Below are 23,047 nucleotides of genomic sequence, written 5' to 3'. Positions count from 1 at the left end.
AAATAGTACATACTTGTAATTCTTTTGGCATTGTAGTTCTAATACTACTGTGATGGCTTGGATAAATCTTTTTGGAGATCTGTGGTGTTGGGGTAAGATGCTAGCCCAAAGGAGTGACAGAGGTAATATATGGCAGACTTCATTCAGAGTCATCTACTTGCTAGGAGTCACTGGAATACTACTAGATCATGCATGAGAGATGCAGTTCCTTGGCACTGCTAAATTAAGTTCCACTTTGGGAAGCAAGTCTAAGAGGTGAAATACTAGGACACTACCTTACCTTGGGAAAATGAGTAAGCATTCCTCAACAGATCACATTACCTCCTTGTGAGATATGTGCTGGTTCTACAGTATAACCCCAACTGACCCAACCAGTCTAAGAGACAAGGTTTAGCAGTTATACAGTCCAATTTATGGCCTTGATAAACATTTCTTTTCTTAGTAGTGGATATTTCCAGCTGGCTTACAGGGAACTCGAAAGTGTTCAACGCCTGTAATAGAAGTAACTTTCATACAGTGACAAAGTAGGAAACCATGTGTTTAAATACCTAGATTTCAAAATAAAACAAAATTATAGAAGACAGTGAGGCTTGACTAGAGACTGCCATTTTGTGATCTTATTCCCCATGAATATTAAAGTAATAGATTTTCATGTTTTCTCAATAAAAATTATCCAGACATTACATTCTAGCATTCTTCATGTCTGCCCACCACAGCCCACCCCTGAACATTTTATTGGCCGCTGAATGATTTACCATGATTCACATGGAGATTATATGCAAACTGCAATTTGTGAGGGCACCATGCCTGGGAGTACCCCTGGATCCTTACTTAAGGTTTCAGCTTCTTCTAGCTGCAAAAGCTACAAAAAAAGGATTTAGTGTTAACAATAGTTACAAATATTTGCAGAAATGCTCGTCTATCAGGCAACAGTAAGTATGATTGCCAACAAATTGTCAAAGCATGGTGAATGCCAAACAGGAGAATTTCTAGAAGACAAAGAACCATTATTTGCTGAGCATGCCTGTGTTCCACTCCATGTCCACAGAAGATTTTTTCAGCCGCATTGTGTCTACTATTTTGACATGTGATGGTGAACTGAACTATAAATAGTTTAATTCTTCTACATTCAACCATTTCTCCCCCTTCCAGCTAGTGAAGATCACAGAGATGCATAATATGTGAAATATTTACCATAGTTTGAAGCCTTGTTATATTAAATTGCTTTGGCATTGAACTGTTTAGCTTTTGTAAGTAACATTTTGAGCCACAGTGAATAGCACAAGGATTGAAATTCATACCTTTCAGTACCCAGACTGTTTGAAAGAGTCCAGTCACTAAAAAAGGTAGTGAAGCACACAGCTTTATTTATTTAGGTGAGAATCTAGCTAAGTATACTGGTTAACATTAAAGAAAAAAAATAAATACAACTTTTCAGTTTCTAAAGGCGTTGGCATGTTTATAAGAGTGGTGTGTGCACATAGTTAATTAATAAAGGAAAATGAAGTGAAAAATTCTGCAGTGCTCTAACAGACCTAGATCAGTTATATCCTCTAAATTTCAGATACTGCAGAATGAAAAAGATCACTTCTCCTTAACTATCTAATATGCAAATCAGCACAAGCGATCTATTTCATCTGTAGTGGACATTGGACAGCTATTAAACTGGGGAAGTGTTGAGCCTACATGATCTTTGCATGCAACAGCAATCAAAAATCAATTTACATGAGAAACTCAGGCATGAAGCAAGAAAACACTGTAGTCCAGAATGTACCGTAGAAACCACAACATGTGAGTAACTCACATATAATTATACAAGAACGTGGTTAAGTGGGTGTCTGATTCAGGACCTCCGATGAGCACGTAGATGTTTCAAAACCAAACACAAAGTCCAGTGAGGTGGGAAGCTTTCCATTATGCTCACTGAGCTTTACTCAACTCCTGAATTATTTTGTTTGTTTGTTTTGCAGTACAGTCAATAAAACAAGGTTTTATTGTTTCCAGAACAGAATTTGTTGTTTTCAACAACAGGTTGTTTTCAGAACAGAATTCATCATTTTTTAGCAGGTTTTCTTTTAGGGACTGTAAAATTATTTCTCATTTAAAAGCTGATATTTCAAGTCTTTAACTCGTAGTGAATTATGTTAGACAAAACTATAAAGCCTTAAAATAGAACTTTATAGTAGAAGTGCTGACAAAACATGAACAAAAAAGCACCAGTGGACCTACTATAATAATAAAATAACAAACAGAAGAGGAAAGTTACGCATTCTTCGGAGAAACTTGCATTCTTTGGAGGAACTTGCACAGTCTATCTGTTTGTTCTGGTTTATTGAGCTATTCAATGTGGTATTGTTCAGCAAAAGCAGAGTTTATAGGAATGTATTTTTTTCTATGTAGTGCTACAAACCAAGCAAAAAGTGACATGTGAAACTAAAGGGCTTGAGGGACTGGTCATTGCAAAACATAGCTGAAATGTCTGCATTTCTTTTGTCTGCTCTTTTCCTCTCTTGCCCCCAGCTATAGCAAGAAACGAGAAGTTCAAATCAAATCATATTTGATATTTACTTGATGTATTTGATCTAGAATTACTGTAGTCTCTTTATCCTTTTTCCATGCAGAAACATGCATCTTTTTTTGCCTCTGCATAACCATAATTCATACTAACACACAAGAAAAAGTGACTGTGAAACTTCTGTAGAAATTAATATATTACAAAATGAATACAGGCTGCAGGAGCACCCCGCGTTGAGGGGTGTAAAGAGTAGTTTCGTTCCCAGGGCAGACCATCAGATCCTGTTCACACCAGACTGTAAGGTGGAACAGCCTGAAAAAGCATTGGGCCTATATGTGAAACAAGGTTCATCCTTCAAAGCCTGTTCAAAGTGCCTCAGACACAGCTCAGGTGTATGTGTTAGTGTATTGTCAGACATGGCAGGGTCATACATAGGGTGAAGGCCTAGCTCTTTCTTTTCATGAGCTCTTTGCTCAAAGAAAAAGGCGTATAAACCTGTGCATGTTAATTCTTAGTAACTATTTAGGTGTACATTTTACCTCTTCTCCCCCCCCCCCCCCCCCCAGTATCAACCAAATGGGGTCAATTAAACTAAAACAGAGTTGCAGTGTTGGGGTCGAGCTGGTTATTGTAGGCTTTCAGAAGAAGACAAAAAACCTCAGATGACCAAGAGTTATTCAGGAGGTTTGAGCCTCTTTAGCTGCAAGCACCAGGCTCCAGTTCTTAGCCAGAGAAGAGCCTTGCAGCAGTGTAGAGCAGAATGGAGCAGGACCTCCCTCACACCTAAAATCTGTTGAGGGTTCTTATATGTTAGCCTTCATTGCCATGTTAATGTCTGTATTGCCTGCCCCAGACAGTTGGTCTGACGTAGTCCGACTTTCTTGAGTCTTCACCAAGGAAATGGTACTTTTTTTTGTGTTTTGTTTTAATTCAAAAAAGGATATCTACTGACTCACTGCCAGCGCCTGAGTGCACTTGGGGGCCCTAACATCCCCTTACAACCCTGGAACTCCCCCAACCCTTCCCACAGCCCAGGAACCCATTCCATCCCCGAGGACCCCCAGTGCCTGCCTCAGTGAGGTCATAGGACGCCATCTCCAGTCCCTCCACAGCCCTGCCCATGGGCTGTGCCAGACTGGGTCCACCTGTGGGCTGATGTTCCTTCCCCATCCCCAGGGAGGTGCCTGAAGCCCGGGGCTGGGGCTGCCCCAGCTGCTCCCCAGCCTGCCCTGCCCTGGCTGGGGACCTCTGCCACCCCTGCGAACCCTCCGCCCCAGCCCAGGAAGCTGCCATCCCTTGCAGTTCCCTGACAGACATCTTCTTGCATTGCACCTCAAGTTCAACTGTAATGAAGATATGCTTTTTACTGCCCACCAAGGCCTGATTTTATTCCGGTTGGTGAGAACAGAACATTTTTAGGTCTAGTACTAACAGATGTAGCAGGAGTAGACTGACTGCTAGTTTAGCTGGAGCCCCTGGACACAGAGCAGCTCAGGGAGGGCCAATCATCAGAAACGGGGCTCCCTTTGTGTGTTGAACAAGCCAAAAGCCTTCAACAGGGACTGTAGAAACTATGTAATGACCTTTCTGGGTTAATATTTAGGCAAGAGGAGCCCCATTTCCTAAAGGGCTGAAAAACTGTTATGAAAGAAAGGGAAGTTACTTTCTTAACCTCAGTGAAACATTTCCAGTATAGAAATTACTTTGCTAAGAGCTTTGGGATTTAGCTCAGATCATCCTGAAGTTGTCCAAGTGTCAATGTCTGATAAATTCCAGGCAAAAAAGTCCCAAACTAGGCCTGTTCTCCACAGTCTTTCGTTTTTCTGTGAAGCTCTCCAACCTTTCACGTGAGTATTTATGGGGAGCAAAGAAGCTGGCTGGTTCACTAATGCTCTGATCTACTTGTATCCTGTTACTGAGAGTTCTGGGGAGAATAGTCCTTTTGTTTTAGGCTTTAGAAAAAGCCATCGTAACATTGCCTCCCATTAAATGTATGATACTTGATGGGGAGCTCAGTATAGGAAACAGAAGAGTGTGTTTGAGTCTTCACAAAGGAAATATTTGTAACAATTTATAGCTGAGGCTGCCAAACATGTTCTTCAGAGATGCACTAGAATTACATGTAGAGCCTCAAATACTTTAGGGAAAAGGGGATTTCATCTAAGCGGAAGCTGGCTGTTTAAATGTGTGTGTATGAATATATATATATGCATACATACATATATATGTATGAACAAACAAGCATTAAACTCTGAATGTTTCTTCTTCCCACTCGGTGTCAATGAAGGCTGTCCCTCGGCATTGTACATCCCTGGCAATGTAGCAAATCGGTAACAGAGGACAATCAGTTTAGCTGTGCTCTGCAGGGAGTTCTAGAAAAGGGCACAGCGTGGCTGCATCCAGAAACAAGTGTCTTCCTTTGTGAGTATTTATAATCCATGCACTGGACAGATATAAAAACAAAAATAAATTACTCTGGTCTTTCAGTTTGTGGATTCATGGCTTGCCATATCCATTCTGTCCTTGTACTTGCAGACAACTTTTGTATCCCACTGAGTTGCCTGGCTGCTGCTGAGGGCTTACTTTCATTTCCAGAAGACAGTAGTAACCAGAAAATAACCTTACAACATCCTTTTGAACTAGATATCTCTATCCTTGCTTTACAGGAAGGAACACGGGCAAAGCTGAATGGATTAGTGATGATTAAGCACTACTGGTTGTTTCTTCAATTCTGTATGTGCCAAAAGGAACTAATAATACTCTCTTATCATCACTTCTTGTCTGGTATATTTAAACTTCATGCTTTCCAGGGCAGCATTTGTCTCACTACCTGTTTGCACAGTGCTTAGTGCTGTGCCATACTACTTTTAGATAGAGCCCCCTAGGCACTCCCAAACAGCTGCTAAGTTAACCTAAGGATACACAGGTATGTCGATAGCAGACATAGAGAACCTGATTTATTCTACTTGCTGCCTGTGTGAGCCAGTTTCCCAAAGGAAGCAGCATAGCTGTGCTAATCCATTAGCTTCACAGAGAGTGAATTCCAAGCACAGCAACTTGGTAGCATTCGCCTGGCTTCCAGGCTGATTTACAGTTTTGTTCATGGGCAGAGTAGGGAGTGGTGGTGTGTATGCTATCTGCAAAAGCCCGTGCAGCTGTGCCAAAAGATAGGCTGAAGATAAGTTTGTAGGTTTCATATTAGTTTGCAATCTTCAAAAAGAAACAATAAATGCCATTAATAAAAGTAGCAACCCTCCGGCCTAGTAAACAGAGTTCCTATAGATTGATAGCATTATATTGGCAATGATGCACTCCATATGCTCATGAAGGTTACAGGGCACATTTCCATGTAAACAGTCAAGACAGCAAACTTCAAATATTTGGAAGAAATGTTTATTTAACAACTGAATACATGCTAAAAGAAATAATTTACAGCAGCAGTTTCATTACGTTTTTTCTCTCCAGTTTTCTAGTTCCCATCTGAATTGAAGTGATAAATACAGAAGTAGAATTATGTACTATCCAGTGAGGCATGAGCTTAAAGAACAAGCACATAACCTTGGCACTGGTATAGCAAATAAACCACCTTATCAGCTGTGTGGCAAAATCTTGCATTTTAGTATTATGTTGAACACACCGAAATGGAGTACCTCTAGATAACAGTACTTTACATTGTACCTCCTTATCTAGTCAAAAATATTTACATCTCTTTTGGCTAATGCGTAGGTAGCAAAAACTGAACTATTAAACACATACCATTGATATTCACTAAATAATACATAAAAAGGATCAGTAAATGCGCATTCACATGCATTTAATTTAATATTTTTTTTTTTTTTTTTACATAGTGACTTTATTGGGTCATGAAGATTTAACTCTGTTCTACAAAGATGAACATTTTCTCACTTTGATGTTGTAGTTTAACATAACCATACAGTTTTTAGGAGCCATTGAACAAATTCCCATCTTCAGTGATCCATGCAAGTGCAAAGTGTAGATGACTAAGATTCAATGCATTTTTGTTTCCTGCAAATGGATATCTTAAACCAAATCAAAATAGATCTTTCTAGTTATAAATCAAAACCTTTATTTCTCTCCAGCTTAAACACAGGTTTTTACTTACTTTTTTTAAAGTCTGTAACTAGAGGTTTAGAGGGTTTTGGTGATTTGCAGAAATACCTTTTTTACCTTTATCTTCAAACCTTATGTTGTTTTAAACAATAATGACACAAATAGGGGTATGAATTTTACTGAAGCTGTAGGGCATCTTGCTACACATGAATTCGTTAAGGACTATGATCTTCAGAAAAAGTTCATTTCACGTCAGGATTAAATGGTGGTTTAACTTGACCATAATAAGAACCTGAAAATCAAAAATTTCCACTGCTGGCTTGATCTTCTGCCCTCTTATTTATATAAGCACATACAAAGACACAAACAAGACTACTCATATCAGTGAGGATTAGATTGATGTTTGTAAGATCTGATCATATCAATCACCCAATTAGACTGCCAGGTCATGGTGAAAACATTGCAACTTCTAGAATTTTGCTCCCACAGATTATCTTTCCCTGTATAGAAAAACATATCTCATCTCCTGACAATTTTTTTCTTCTTCAGGGGTGTTGAGACATTGGTTCTGATTGGATTTTTTGCAGCAAGTTGCTATAGAACCAGTTGCTATGAGCGTGGTAGAGAAAAAAGAAGTTAGACAGCAATTGCATTAATATGTGAAAAAGGAAACAAAGTCATTTAGGGTTTGTTGAAATCAACCTGTATTTTTCCCACTGATTTGTCTGAGGTTCATTTTAAAACTGTCTCCTTTTGTAACAAAGAGGATTCTAATGACTCGGTGGTACACAATAGCCCTACACAAAAGGCTAAAAAGTGTTCTGTGATTACAATTAAATAATTCAGCTGACAACAATGCTCAGAAGTTAATCATCAGCTGAGCTAAAAAAATTAATACTTCTGTGCAGGAAAGCACATAGCTTGAACCTATGTTTTAATTCACCCCCATTCAGCACATCTTGAAAACAAGGGAATTTAATGGCGTATTGAGGTTCACAGGAACCAAATTAAATGTAAGAGAGACTTAAGGTTGCTTTAAAACTGAATTCCCCAGTGCTTTCCTAAATCATGGACTTTACAGGCTTGTCCTGGTCTGTTCAATGAATATTTTGCTAAAGAATTAAATGACAAAAAATCTTGCAAGTTCATCCCCTGCAAAAGATACAAGGGGGACTGAAGTGACTAGGCTGTTAGTGAAAATCCAATTGCTACAGAGGCAAGAAACCAAGGCTTCACCAATCAGGAGAATACTTGAATTAGTGAGTGGCAAGGAGACTGGGACGTATTGTGAGAGAAGCTGTCACAGCACTTGTGTTTACCGTATCTGATAAGCTGATAGTGTGGCGACTGATAAATTAAATAATCTGGAATGAATAACAATGAAACAGATCAGTCATCAATACAGACACACGTTTATATAAAAGCTCCTTTAGCAAACTAAGGACTTTGTTCTAGTAATTTTCCCCACAATGACATTACTTGAAACTATGTCATTTACGGACTCTACCAAGATAAAATATAGGAAGCTGGAGGAAGATGGTCTCAAAAGAACTGGACACCATAGAACTGGGGACCAAAGGCACATCTGTGCTGAGGTGAATAAATCCACTACTTATAACCCTAAACTGACACTTACGGTGCAAGTACATTGTCTGTTTTACCCTGTTGCTCTCCTGTATATAGAGTAAGACAGAAGTGCAGGACCAAATTATCTGTTAGTATAAACTAGTCTTAAGCTGAACTTCACCTATTTACTGCTGCAGCAGACTTTGCCCACAGATAAAACTGTCCCTTAGATCTTTAAACAGAGAGCTGGCTTCGAGGTTACTATTTACGTGGCCTAGTGTTGGTTCTTTGCATTTGGGTGATCTGGCCCACAGAAAGAATGGAGCACTGAGAATCAGTATTGTGGACACATTTCTACCGCTGAGCTGGGAACAAAACTCCTTAAACTGAATGTGAGCTTTGCTCATGGATATATGACAGTCTATGAGCCACAGTATTTAAATATTAGCATTCACGATATTTACGAACCAAGGAAGCAAGAGTGTAATTAGTAGAGGGTATTTTAATGCTATTTGTTGGTTTTTTTTAATTAAAAAAGAAAATATACAACTGAAAATCAATGCTCTCCTCTTCATTGGTTCAATCTATAGCAAGGTATTATACAAGTTGAATCGTTTCAAATACCATACTTAGAAAAAAAGAATGCAGAAGACTTCCATGCTGTACAGTGACTTTCATGTTAAAATAGCTTAGTTTTAAAATTATTTTGAAGTTACATGTCATATAGATTACTGAGAGGGGAGGAGGGTAACTGCAGTGTGACTAACTCCCCTGGAAGATTTTCCAAACAAAAGAGTAAAGCAGCTCATAATTGGAAGTTGTCTTCTTTTCCTCTAAACCAATAATTAGAAAGTACAATATTTCTAAGACAAAAAGTCTAATCTATTTTAGAAAAGAGCTAATGTTTGCTGCATATTTTTCATGGTACATTTAAATTATAGTTTTAATAAAATACATCTTTAGATCAAAGCTGAAAGAAGTCATCAGTAGTAGGCCAGTGTACTCCACATTTTTCATTCTTCCAAATGATGGATGGCTTATGTTGTTCAGATTTCCACAAAAAAATCTCATTCCATATTGTTTTTCCTCTTCTAATACATATAAACAGGAGAACTGGTAGACAAAACAAGAACAAAATCCTTGTGTCCAATCACGTGTTTTAACTTTCATCAGCTTAATGAGTTCATGCAGTTTTATATATAAGTCTAAAAATGGTAGTGCTGCTGATGAAAGGTGGGATTTGTTTTTCTTTTCTTTAAGATGACAGCATGAAATACAGCATTTCATCTATATCTCAGGCAAAAGAGAAAGGAAAACTTGCCTGCTGAACACTTGCAGAACTTTCTGAGCAGTAAGCTACATCCGGACGAGTTATCATCCTTGAAACTCTGGTCTTTCTGGTCTTAGAATCAGAGCAGAGAGGAAGGACTTACTAGGAAAGTTAGAAATGGATTTTATTTAAACCTGGTGGAAATTGCTTGAACTTTCCACTCTTGTAAACATCCACATAATGCCATGAAAAGGTTCATGAATATTGCATTTTTTTCCAGTTATCTGTCTATACAAGTTTCTACTTGGATGAGGTTCCTAGAGGTAATGTAGCTCAGACACTCCGTGGTGCCCTCTCAAATTCATGGGTCCTCCTGTTCCTACCTTTTTTATTCTCTTGTAGGTGCTTCCACTTATTTGTATTCACCTGCGCATTGGCAGGCCTTTGCCGGCGTTGTTTGCGGTCTCTTTTCCAAACCTGCTCACAGAACTCATCCATTGTGTTGAGATTGGGGTGATTGATTAACTGCATGAAGTCTCTATACCAGATCTTTTGACTGGGGGTCATGCTGTTAGTAGCATCCTTGGTCTTGGAGGCATCACCATCTTCTTCTTTATGGAGCAGCTCTTCCAGGTGATCAGTATCAATTACTTCCAGGGTCACTTTAAGCAAAGTTTGCATGAAGCCATGCTCCACAGCATGACAAAAATAAATACCAGAGTCTCTCCGTTGAAGACTTCGTAGCAATAGGCCCTGTTCTGTCCGGATCATGCGATCATCCACTTTTATCTGTATTGGAAAAAAGCGGTAATTTCAATAGTTATCTTTCATATATATGCAACATTATCCTCTAGCCATACCAGTTCCTTAGTAGAAGTCCTTTCAGCTGGTAAAACTTGTCCAAAAATCCCCAAAACCATGTGAACGGAAAATGCTTTGACAGTCATCTGTAGTTATGAAAGGCTCAAATACTCTGGAAAAACTAATGATGTACTGCAAAGAGTTTGGGGGAATTAAGAATTCACTCCTTAGTCCCTACTACTGCTGAACAAAGATCTGCATCACCTCTGTCAGATGGACTTGCTGGTAGGATGACAGAAAATGCAAGCATATAATCAGCAGAGTCAATGTGGGTGCATTCAGCTATATTACTGAGGTTACATTTACTTTTAGTCAAACACAGATATATTTGTGGGAAAGGTTCTCTGTCTTCCTATTGTTCCTTAATACAGAAGCCCTTACGTATAGAAGTGGGTTCTGCATAAGCGGAGAATTTACCAAGAAACAAAAAGGATTAAATCCCAGAATTTTAATATTCAAAAGCAGATGTCCAAAATACTGTATTTTTCTGAATTAATTAATATCTAGAATAGGATTTAATTCTTTGAATGCACGTCACTGCAGACAGAAAAGGGCACAAACCTGTATACTGCTCTCTCCACCTAAAATAAAGGCTAAATAAAGTGCTACTTTTGCAAATAAAGCAAACAGCAAAAATATCTAAAGCTGCTAATGAAACTAAGTATTTACTACATGTCTTTAAAAAAAACCCAAACCTTCAGAATAGTTTGGGTATATTTACAAATGCTTCAATGCAACAAGCAAGTTTTTGTTTCCTAGCTTGATCTCCCTAGCTAGCAGAGTAGATTATTCTCTTAAGATACACGTGACCAAGCTTGACAGTAACATGACTTGAGAACCTGGGTGAGTAATAACATGAGAATGTTGGTGACAAGAGAAGGAGAAAAATAAAGTATTAGCTTAGTGTAAAGCAAGGCCGGGGGGAGGGGAGGAAGTCAGCGTTTTTGCCTCTATGAATATTGCTTCTGCCGAAAACAATGTACAAGTTTTCATACCCTTGTGTCTGCTACAGTCCCCAGTTCTTCATTCTGTCTCTGCCTTGGCTGCAGTAAAGCCTTAGAGCATGCAGTACCTAAGGAGCGCTCCTGTTAGGCTGTTTCAGTCAAACAGAATAATTAAATTAATGCAGTTTGACCTTTTCTCACAGGCAGTTTTAAGGTCTTTATAATATTTAAGTTCATATAATCCTTGCACGATTCTTTAGGTGGCACTTAGATAGCATGCTAACTTTTTGTATTTCTGAGATATCTAATGGAATCCCAGTGTGTTTTGCTGGGTGTCTAACCAAGGAGAGGATATGAAGGTTTTCTGATGTAACAGTCTGTAAAATGTATTAGAGACCTTATGGGATTTTACGGTGATAAAAGTAAGAATATGGTGAAGAACAATAGAAATCAAAAGATTCCAGCGAAATTCTGCTAAACTAAAATACAGCTGAACATTATTTTGGGAAGTGTAACCTCATAGAGATGACTAGTTGCAGCTCTATTTTTTCTAGTGTACCTCTTCTTTGCGGTCATCATTTTGCTTCTGGAACTGCCAGTAGACTACAGCACGCTGAGATTTTGGACTGCACTCAAGAAAAGTGCTGCTATTCTCTACTCCATAGATAATCTTTTCCTCCAGGGTCTGACCACTTAGGTTCTCTGTAAAGCAAGGGGAAAAAAAAAAAGAAAAAGAAAAAAAGAAATAAATTTACCTGGAAAGAAAAAATTTAATTGATAAGTGAATTTGTTTGTTTAGAAATCGGGCTCCCTTAAGGTGTTAAAAGAAAAAAACCTTTTAAAAATTTTTCCACATATCAGTATGTCATTTGGAAAATCTCCATCAACATCTCTATCTTTGCAAGGATCCCTGGTATGTTATTGGTTTATTTTTAATTTTTATTACTTTTGTATTTTCAATCTTAACAGCTGTTAACATCTCAATATGTGAAGTTAATGAATTTCCTTTTGAAATTTTGTGCAAACCTCATTATTATTCATCAAGGAAAACATCTAGGACATGACAAGAATTTTTAACAGCAAACTGTATGTAGTGAGAAAACTCATGGTGTGCTTGCAGAATGTTTGTAATGATGCCTCCTGGGCTCTATGATCATAACACTTAGAGCAAAGTAATAAAACATGAGGCTATTTAACAGTAGTATAATGTGTTTAGATTATATGGCACTGCAGTTTGCTGAAGCTGTTAATGACCAGGAATAATGTTTTTGAGGAAACGATCTTCAATTAATCATTTCCTCTTATACTGGCATAATTTATGGAAATGTAATGAGGTTAATAAAGCAGACATTATGGGAGGGGAAAAAGAAAGTTAAATAAATTACTTCCTTTTGTAACAACAATGTTTCAAGTTATTCATCAACCTGCTGGAAATATCACACAGCTATAGGACTTATGTGGCATTTGATTCTTCCCCAATACCACAGAGGCTGTAAGGCATCGTATGTCAACTCTCCACCTTAGCTCTTTAAAATGCTGTTATGGACTTAAGTGGCAACAGCACAATAATCCTGGAGAGTAGATGGGAAGGAAGGGGTTGGTAAGCTATTTAACACTGTGCTGATCTCATGGGAGTCCTGCCTCTTTGCCGTTATTTGTCATTCTTTTCATTTTCCACTTTTGATCATTAGCATTGGAAATCTTTAAGGAACTTCTTTGGGTATGTTTTAATATGAAAATGGTGTCTAACCAAGTCCTCTCGGAGAAATCCTTTGTCAAGTTTTGTTTGCTTTCACTGTGCCTTTCCCACATTGGCCATGTTGTTTAGCAAACGCAGGCTGTTTGCTAGACAACTGAGCCAAAGGTAAAAACAAAATCTAGCTCCTGGTTTGTGTTGATACAGCAATCATATGCCTTTCCATAATGACTTGCAGCCCTGAGAGAGGATGAGAGATGGGATGGGGGACAGAACAGAAACTGGTGCTTGCCCAGTTCTCAGTAAGGAAACATCAAGTGGCCTATTCACACTGAACAAACAGCTGTCCTCTGCTGGATTGCAAACCTTTCGAGCAAGTATGTGGGGTGCGATATAAACAACTAAGTGAAACAACTTTTATGACATCTCTCACAAACCACATCCCTATGAAGAATGTCAGTGCACCTTTGGGCCAGGAAGACGGAGAGCGATGGAGGACCAAATTAGAGAGCAAAGCAGCAGGAGAAGGGTAAGGCAGCTGGAGGAGAATGTAGCCAAGAGTACCAATGGTAAGGTCTGAGATGGAGCATGGGTGAATTTGTGTCAGTGAAACAAAGGAACTGGAAGTATGTGAGGAGATTAACTGAATAAAACTAAAAGTGGTACAATAAAGACTGGAAATGGAAATGCATGGCTCATAACTCGTGGGTCCAGATTCAATGTTGTGAATGGCTGACTGATGTCCTGACTTTTCTGCTTCAAGTTAGGTACCCTAATTTAAGACCAGAATTCACATGACTGAGTGGTCAGCCAAAGATCTTCACAGTCCATGAGAGGCAGTTTGATATCTAAACTGGGACCCACAACACACAGCACATGTAGGGCTGCAGCATAAGACAGTCAGTAGGAAATGTCCCCTTTTATAGCCTGGGACATATACATTACTGCTCCAGCAATGTGTTTCTGTGAAACAGAGATTTACAAGCTTCCATAATAAAGGATGGAAACACAAGAGATTTCACCTTAGGATGCATGCTCTGTTTCAATTCCTCTCTCCTGGGCTCCATGTATTATGGTTGCAGAATGGCCCAACTTCAAGAAAAGCAATCTGATAGTTTGGGTGTTTGTATTGGAAATAGAGTTACCAAGTCAATCTCCTAAGCCTAAGTAGACTTTAAGTCCTCTTCTCTCACATCCTAAATAGCTGATTTAACCAGGAGGTTACACACTAGGTGGCTTGCAGTACCACTTGACTATAGTTTCCTGAATACAGCATAGTCCAAGTGAATTATCCAGGAGCAGAACACATGTAACACTGGTCTTATTAGACCCAAGAAGACAGTCTTCTAGATCCTAAATATCAGTACAAAAGACAGAAATGGGTATATTTCTTTGACAAAGGTCCTACCACCCATGAGCAGTAGCAGAGTACACAGAGAAGTTTCCACTGGAAAACTTTGGTACCTAGGATAACCTTAGTATCTTAATAAGCTAGTTACAAGTTCTCATGGAAGTTACCTTGAAGGCAAGTGCTCTGATGCCATTTCAAATTTCTGAGTGTTTTCTCAGATCTGGTCCACAGCATTCTAGCATGTTAGAGGCCACCATGCACCTTAGATGGCAGAAGTCCCCTTTAAATTTCCTCACAACTCCAGAAAATACGGTATGGGTGACAGTCATGCAATGAGAGAGGAAGGATTTAAGAGATCCTTCAAATTCAATTTTCACAATTTAAGGGAGCAGAAGGCAGGTCCAGACATGTCTATAAAGTTCATGTAATATTGAGCACATGGAGTGCAAGAAAGTAAGCAGAGTGATAGAATAATCACAGGATCAGAGAGCAGCTCTGGGACTGAGGGAGAAGCTGAAGAGACCAGAAGGAAGAATGAAAGTCTGGGAAGTTCAGAAAAGCAGCTGGAGGAATTAGAAAACTATAGAAGTCATGAAGCTGGTTATGAAATTCAACCCAAAATCCTGTCTGAGAGCTGTAATTCCCAAAATGAATCCAACAGCAGTATCAGTTTACTGCACTGATAAATATCCTTTAAATACATCATTTCTGACATAACTGAAAAAGTATGAAAGGCTAAGTACTTATACCAAGATTGCTTTGCAGATGAAAGAATCTCACTATACATTTAAATTCAGAGTAATTCCTTGAGCTTTCCCTGGGATAAATCACCTAAAAAAAAAGACGCCTCTTCTTTGACAAATTCTTCAAAAAAAAGAACTCTTAATTTCTTGGCAGCGCTAGTACCTTAACCTTAAGAAAACCCAAACAACAACTTGTTCTTTAGCTGACACAAAGGTGGCCATGCTTTTAGATTTAACTATTAATGTCTGTCCACACACCTGACCAACTAAGGATACTCAGCTCCCTCTAATGTTGTTGTGCAGTCATTTTATACTACTTCCTTAGACATTTGCACAAAAGGGCAACTGAAAGAGCTACCTAAACCTTACTAAAAGCATTATTGTTTCAGACTGATATCAAAGTAGGTTTCTGTAATGTCTTTAAACGTGAGATATATGTTAAGAGCTCGTTCTTTTTTCTTCTTTCTGTTGGTTAACATAAAGAATCAACTAACGGTTACTGCAAAGGAATGTGTAGACAAGTAGTAAATGATTGCTTATTTTTGGCTACAGGCAAACCCAATTCTTCATCTGTTGTCCAGGAAACTGCTAGTCATAACGAAGGAAAAAATTCAGCATAAGTTGTCATAGGAAGTTTATGGGCCATTACAATGAATGATCATGCACAAATGACAAGCAAATATAGGAAAATTTTATAGATTTACAACTCAGAATTAATGAGAGAAAATTTCACTCAAGAACAATCTAAGACATTCATTAAGTATTTTGACAGTGGATCCTTCATATCTAGGACCTAGAACTGCATTCCCTCAGTATTATTTGTAAGTTACTGATTCTTCTAATCACATTGCCTTCATTTCACTGTTACATAAAATTATCACTGGTATCTTATTTCATATTTGTTCTGCTCATTTTGACAAAGCTGTATCAAAGCTCCTTATGATCAGGTGTACCATATAACAGCTTTTTCCTGACCTTGAGTTCTCATGACTGTTGTCATGAAAAAACTGTGTGGGATTACTCTCTTTCTTTTGAACATAAGTTATTTTTTCAGACAAACATGTTGACCAAATATGGAAGATATAAAACCCAAAGTGTTTTCATAGAATCATTTAGATTGGAAAAGATCTTTGAGATCACTAAGCCCAACCCTTAACACGGCACTGCCAAGTCCATCACTAAACCATGTCCCTAAGCGCCGCATCTACGTGTTCTTTAAACACCTCCAAGGGATGGTGACTCCACCACCTTCCCGGGCAGCCTGGTCAAATGCTTGACCACCCTTTACAATAAAGAAATTTTTCTTAATGTCCCATCTGAACCTCCCCTGGTGCGATGTGAGGCCGGTTCCCCATGTCCTGGCGCTTGTTCCCTGGGAGCAGAGACTGACCCCCCTGCCTACAGCCCCTGCCAGGCAGCTGTAGGGAGCCATCAGGTGCCCCTGAGCCCTCGCTTCTCCAGGCTGGCCTCCTCCCCAGCCCCCTGCCCGGCTCTGGACATGCTCCAGCACCTCAGTGTCCCTCTTGTAGTCAGGGGCCCAAAACCAAACACAGTATTAGAGGTGTGACCTTACCAGTGCTAAGCACAGGGGGAAATTTTGAAATACTTTTCTTGTCTATGAAGATAAAGAACATGCCTACAGTAGTATAAGGCACAGCGAGGGAAGGCAAGAGAATGTTAAAAACAGTGGACATGTGGTAGCCCAGATCATCATTTTACTCATGAGGAAAACTCCAGACAGTAAAAATGTAAAGGTAAGACATTCTTCTGCTGTTAAAAATAATTCACGTTTAGTGCCTGGTGAAATTTTCCTATTGGGGAACTGAAAATGTCATCTCAGCCCCAATATACACATTGTCTCATCTGCACTGTATACGTGTTACTAGTTATCATGCAACTGGAGATTTGTGAACTTTCTGCAAGTCCATAGCTGAAATCTAAATGAGTTGTACATTTGTGAATTCTCAAAATGTGACAACTGCATATTAATCACTCTATTCATACACTTTTCCAAACCCTTTTCCCCTCTGAGTAACTTGGCCTGAGTCTGACAACCAAGAAATAAAAAGAAAAAGCTACAGTAATGTTAGCTATGTGTTCTAAATGATTAGAAGGAAGATAGAGAAAACTATTACTGAAATGCAGTAGTGGTGAATTATAGCTGACACAAAAGTACAAGTTTGAACTATTTATCATTCTTGCTATTTCAGGGACTGGAAAGACATGAGGGTTGTGAGGTATCTCTGTTTTCAGCCACCTTTTCTTTATTTTGCTCAGAAATCTGTCCAGTGGTTTAACTGTTACTATAGGTGTACCATAAACATGAGTAATCATTTTTTTCCAGCAGAGGGAAGTATTGCCCAAGTGTTCACTTAACTTACAGCAAAACGGACATTTTTCATTTTCTGAGTGAAGATGTTCAGTATAGCTTGGCAACAAAATAGTAATTGTGAGAAGTTTATCAGCCAAACAATTAGAGAAAGGGAGATCTGATCAATACACTGTAAAAATGAAACAACCAACAAAAACAAAACCAAAGATGTCAAAGGAAACTGATGCTGAAAGCACACGGGACAGGCCTACTGCAAGGATCATTCTGATCTTAAGGGCTGCTAGTGTGGCTCCTACAACAAAGACCATCCCATTAGCCAAGGAGGTTATGTGTTTGATTATCATCCTATGCAGACTATATGAAGCAATAGGTACATACTTCTTCCTGTTCTAAAGGAGATATGACTCGTTTCTGACATAATATGCCTAGCCTGATGGTATTATCAGGTAAGTGAAGCAGAAGAATTAAAATGCTTAAAACTGGTAACTTGAGGAAAAAGAAAACAACAAAATACCCTAGTCTTTAGTGTCTGATCCAGGCCATTGTAAGCAATCTAAATTGGGATAATGATATATTATATTCATCTTTCACAGATGTTCAAGACAATTTCACCAACAAATCATTCACATGCTTCCTACTCTACTCATGCACACTCTGTAAATTACATACAAATTAGTTGTACTTGAGTCATACCCATAACTCACCATGATGCTGCAGGTCTGAGCAGTGGGTAAGCGGGTCTCCATTTCGTATGTCTTGTCGTCTAGTACGTCTGCAAATATATTGGAAAACCATCAGTGACCTTCTCAGTGTTCAGCATTTACATTTGCCATGACAGAAGAGCAATAAATGGAACATATACAGAACTCCATAAGCCACAAGTGCCCCTAAACAACACTTGGAAGGAAATCATATTGCTGCCGCTATATTCTATGCATTATCACAGTTTGTAGAATCAGCCTTTACTCTTACAGGTAAAGTCTTCAGAAACTCGTAAATACGTATGTCTGGCACTGAACCTTTGAAGTTTATTTTAACTGTGCTGGCCATATTGATCACAGACAAATTCATTATTTGACTCGTAGATACAGGGACTGTGAAGGGATCAAAGTATACACAGTAGAGTTTAACACGCATCAAAAACATGAAGAAGCAACAGCTTTTTTGCAAGTACAGAATACTTTAAGTATCATGGCATCTTTTAGATAAATGAAATGTTAGGACGGCTGGCTGGTTTTGAAAGAATGTAAAAAAGCTGTATTTTCTACAAAATCAAAATTAAAATACATAATGATTTCAGCTGCTACAGATCTCATCAATATGTTTCTTATAAAACATTTTCCAAACCTGTTGTAAGTGTCTTTGTCTTTAGAATAAACATTTTGAAATATCATTTACTCCATCCTTTGAAGCTTGAGCCTCGGTTCTAGCTTTTATTGCATGTCCATTTAACATAGCATATTCTTTCCCCAGTTTTATTTCCACTGGCTCTTTTGGAAAAGATATTGATCTATGCAAAAAAAAATTGTTGTATTTTACAGAAGAAAGCTTTTTAATACAGTTTTATTTTGCATTTGTTGTTCTCTCTTTGTCTGCTCCTATTTTTATTCAAATGGCTGTGACACAAAATTCAACTGAGCCAGAGAAAAGTCTTTCATGTAAAAAAAAAAAAAAAAAGAAAAAAGAAAAAAAGAAGAAGGCAAACAAAGATGTGTTTCAAGTGTGAGCACTTTACTTTAGGAACTGGAGAAAGCCTGAGGGCTTGCAAAATTAGAGGAGAACAAAGAGGATTAGGCTGCTGAACAATGCTGTGATTTCAGATTATGGCATCCAGCAACGGATATGCAAAAGTCAAGTAGCCTTGTAAAAAGCACTGTTGGTCACTCCCTTGTGACAACAGCCCACATTTTTTAAAAGCCATTGTTCTGCAGCACAGAGCCCATCTCTCTTCTGTTCACTAGCCTTATTAGCAGGCTCTCGCTAACAGCCCAGCATCAGCACACACTAAAGAGTTCTCACAGAGGCACCATCAGCTGCACAGCTGACTCCTCTTGCCTGAAATATTTTAACCATATTTTTTTCCATTGAAAGCTGCTGAAATATTAAACCTGAAATTAGTTATGTGAAATATGGCAACAGGTCTTTTTTCTTTAGGAAAACCCCAAAACCTCATTATGTGCATTTCTTTATATTTTTCTGAATAAAGTTTTCTTTAAATTAATGAATTAGAACATCTTAGCATGTCTTAGTAAGAAGGAATCTTCTGTTGATTGATATATGATTCAAAAAAAGTATTAATCCTGATTTCAGATATCATCTTCATAGTACTCATTGCCAATGAATAAAAAAATACACCCAAGACATAAAGAACCATAAAATTTTGTTACTCCTTCCTAAGTTTTGAAATGCAGCATATTTATATGATACTATTTGTAGAAAAGAAGCCTGTGGTAAGACTCATATTACTGTCAATGGAGTTTGGATATAATGTTTAGTTAGAATCTCAGGAAAATGTCGCACATATCACCATTGTATCAACATGATGATTTATGAAATATGAACCAGAACACATCTGCATGGGGTAAAGTTAAGTGGTCACACTACGGGAGCTCTGAACTGTCATTTAGACTTGTAAAATACACAAAGAAAAGTAAATTAAATTCATGGCTCATAAAAGCTTTTTTTTAAAAAAAAAGAAGAAAAAAACCCCTAAAACAAAATAAAAAAAAACAACGCCCAAAACCAGCGATTAGCAAAGCATCTGTGCAATTGCCTCAGGACTCAACTTTCCCAATATTTCTGGAGCCTAAATGTTGACATTTAAGCTGTTTCCAGCAACGTTGATTTTGCCATAGATGCATTCAAAGCTGGCTTGAGACAGTGGGTACAGCAGGTACCAGGTGAGCAGAGGATGCTCTCCCCCAGTAACAGACCTTTGTTTTGCTGCTGCTGCTGCTAAGGGGAAAATGTGGGGAAGGAGGGGGTGGGGGGCACTGGCTGTTTCCAAATGCCTTGTCAGGATCCCAGCCTCCCAGGACTGACTTCTTTCATAGTGGCCTCAAGAAGAGTAAATTCTACACCCCAAGGCTTTTCCATAGCTATGCAACCTAGTTTAGCCCCAGTAACCCTGCCCCTTAATCCCTGGAAGGAGAGGTCTCAGTCCTTTTACCCCTGATGGCAGCAGTGAGCTTGGTCTGCTGCTTAATAAATTAGAGAGACAGATAAGGAAGAGGTAAAAGACCCTATTTCTTCTATCAGTGTAAGCAAATGAAAGGATGATATGCTCTGTGGGTCTGGAGATGGGCTGGGGGTAAGAATGGGTGCTAGGGAATGCTGAGAAAGGGTGACATTCAGGGGCAAAGATTAGTGGGAAGGTAGCAGAGAAGAGTGATTCAGCAATTCCTGAGCAATTCCTCCTGCGACTCAGAGGCAGTACTCACCCACACTGACTTCTAACCCTTAAAACTTTTAGATAAATCAATCTCTTGGACTGCCCTTGAAAACCTCAGTTTCCTCGCTTTCCTCCTCCTCCTACACAGAAACTGCCACACTCCCAGCACAAATTTGAATTTGGCCCATGCAGCTGAGAAAATTTAACCTGCTCTTCTTTTGGGATGGGTTCAGTTTCTCTTTTTAAAAAAAAACTTTTTTTTGAAGAATATCACAAAAAGCTTGCCTCAGATTAACACTGTTTCCAGTACAGAAATAGAACCTTATGTTCCATAAGCAGCTTTTTCTTTTGTCATCAGTATTTGTTTAGGATACATTGTAATGCAAACCTTGAAATTTTAATCCCCTCCATCTAAAAAGTCTGTGACACAACTGCCACCCACCATTAACCACATTTCATCTCCTGCAACAACCCATCCAGATCTGGAATTTGGAGTCCAGACATTCTCAACTGAGTTTTTGCTACCAGCAATTTTATGTGTATAACCCTTTAGGTATATAAACCCTTGGATTCCTTGTTTCTTCCTAAGTGCAAGATGTTTGGCATATTTGATTTAATGTGAGCACTTTTTAATCATTTCATTCAAATTATCATGGGAATCTCAACATTACATGTTGAGAACATGTCTGTTCTTATTTGCAGGTGACTATTCAGTTATTCCTAATTTCTACCTCAGTATCTAAGAGCTGTTCAGTAACTAGCTTACATACTTTAGGAGAAATACTTTCAGAGATAAAGGCAGGCAAATAAAATATTATTTTAAGTCTTCAGGCAATGAGGACTTGTAAATTTTTTATAAAAATAATGTACATTTTTTATAAAAATAATTTTTTTAACTTGCCAAGCCTGTTTTCCCTTAACCTTTGCATTGCAAAGCCTTTAGCATCAGTGCAGAGTGCTTGGAAAAGATTGGTTTTTTTGATCTAGTACACTTAGACACATATCAGCACATACAAGTTATACTTTTGAATAATAACAATAATGCTATATATCACTAAAAAATATATTTCCATTTATGTCCAAACACTTTATAACATAAATATTTCCTTTGACTTAGAATTCATAAAAATGCAGGATAATTTACTTGGGCAAGTAATTATTTTATTTTAATATCAAGCCCCCTCCTCATGTTAGAGAAGAGGAATTTTATTTTCTTTTTGCTGTTTATTACCGAGTATAAAGTTATGAATCAATTTCAGAGACAACTCCTTTCTGAATGTTTTCTTACAACAGCTTTTTAAGCCAATCCCAGAAACTGAGTGTTCCCTTTAAATCATCAGGACTTCATATTGCTTGTAACTCCCAGAATTATGTTTTCTTTGGAAGAGGAAGGGCTCCAGTTTACCATCCCATGAAAAATTTCCAAAGCCCTCTGGTCATATTGAGACCATCAGTTAAAACAAATAGCAAACCATGCAGACATCTGAAACTGTCCCTACCTCTTAGCAGTGGGGAAGTAACGTGAGCAAGATGAACCATCCCAGGCACAGTAAGGGTCTCTCGCAAGGCAACACTCAGCACATGCTTTTCCATACACATCACAGCGGTGTAAAGGAAGCTGTGAAACCCCAGTGGCTGAGCCAATGTAGAGCTGTTGCTGTTATGAAAGTTAAAAAGATAAAATTAAAAAAAAAAAAAAAAAAAAGCAAATTACAAATACAATAAAGGATCACAATCCTGGTATACATTAAAGGAATGAGAAGATAATTGTCCTCAGGATAAAAAAACAAGCCAAAACAAATAGGAAAAACTTTGATTTTTGTATGAGGCTCTCAGTGGCTTCCCTAAACAGTAAGAAAAATTAAAGTACTCTTCCATTCTTTTCTTTTTTATTCAGGTCCCTGCACTGGGAAAACACTATAATCAGTGAAACAACACAATGGAGACTATGCTTTAGAAAGAAATTCTAAAATTTAAAGAAAAAGAAAACCAACGTTAAAGTAAATTTCTTATATATGACCTTGATTTGTGTATGTATGTGGGCAAACCTAAAGCAAATTATTTCAGACTGATTATAAGGTATTTCAGCTTGGAAGCCCTGTCCCACACACATTTCTTTGCACGTCTGATAATTCTGATGCTTCATACTCTTTTCTATAGGTCACATACTCTAATTGAAACATATATTTAATGAGGGAAGATGGCTTGCTTTGTTTTGGATAAAAGGCAGCATTGAGTGAAAGATGTAGTTCAAAGCAGAGAGAAGCCATGAAGTAAATAAAAAACTATGCGTACAAAATGAACTAC

The 23,047-nt window shown here is 38.3% G+C and overlaps 1 protein-coding gene across 1 annotated transcript in view; it reads right to left on the bottom strand.

Moving 5' to 3' along the window:
- Positions 1-8,636: 8,636 nt before the first annotated feature.
- SEMA3A (semaphorin 3A) overlaps positions 8,637-23,047 on the bottom strand; it is a 170,156-nt gene continuing 155,745 nt past the window's right edge. Inside the window, exons 14-17 of the mRNA XM_005240155.4 lie at positions 22,240-22,397; positions 18,054-18,121; positions 11,787-11,929; positions 8,637-10,211 (exon numbers count right to left, since the gene is read on the bottom strand). Of these exons, the coding sequence (XP_005240212.2) occupies positions 9,756-10,211; positions 11,787-11,929; positions 18,054-18,121; positions 22,240-22,397 (825 nt within the window). The 3' untranslated portion in view covers positions 8,637-9,755. The remainder of the gene's footprint in view (positions 10,212-11,786; positions 11,930-18,053; positions 18,122-22,239; positions 22,398-23,047) is intronic.

The sequence above is a fragment of the Falco peregrinus genome, chromosome 6 (genome assembly GCF_023634155.1).
Source record: "Falco peregrinus isolate bFalPer1 chromosome 6, bFalPer1.pri, whole genome shotgun sequence".
In the NCBI taxonomy this organism is placed as follows: domain Eukaryota; kingdom Metazoa; phylum Chordata; class Aves; order Falconiformes; family Falconidae; genus Falco; species Falco peregrinus.
Note: the sequence above shows the minus strand (reverse complement) of the source record. Positions and strands in the feature narration are given on the sequence as shown.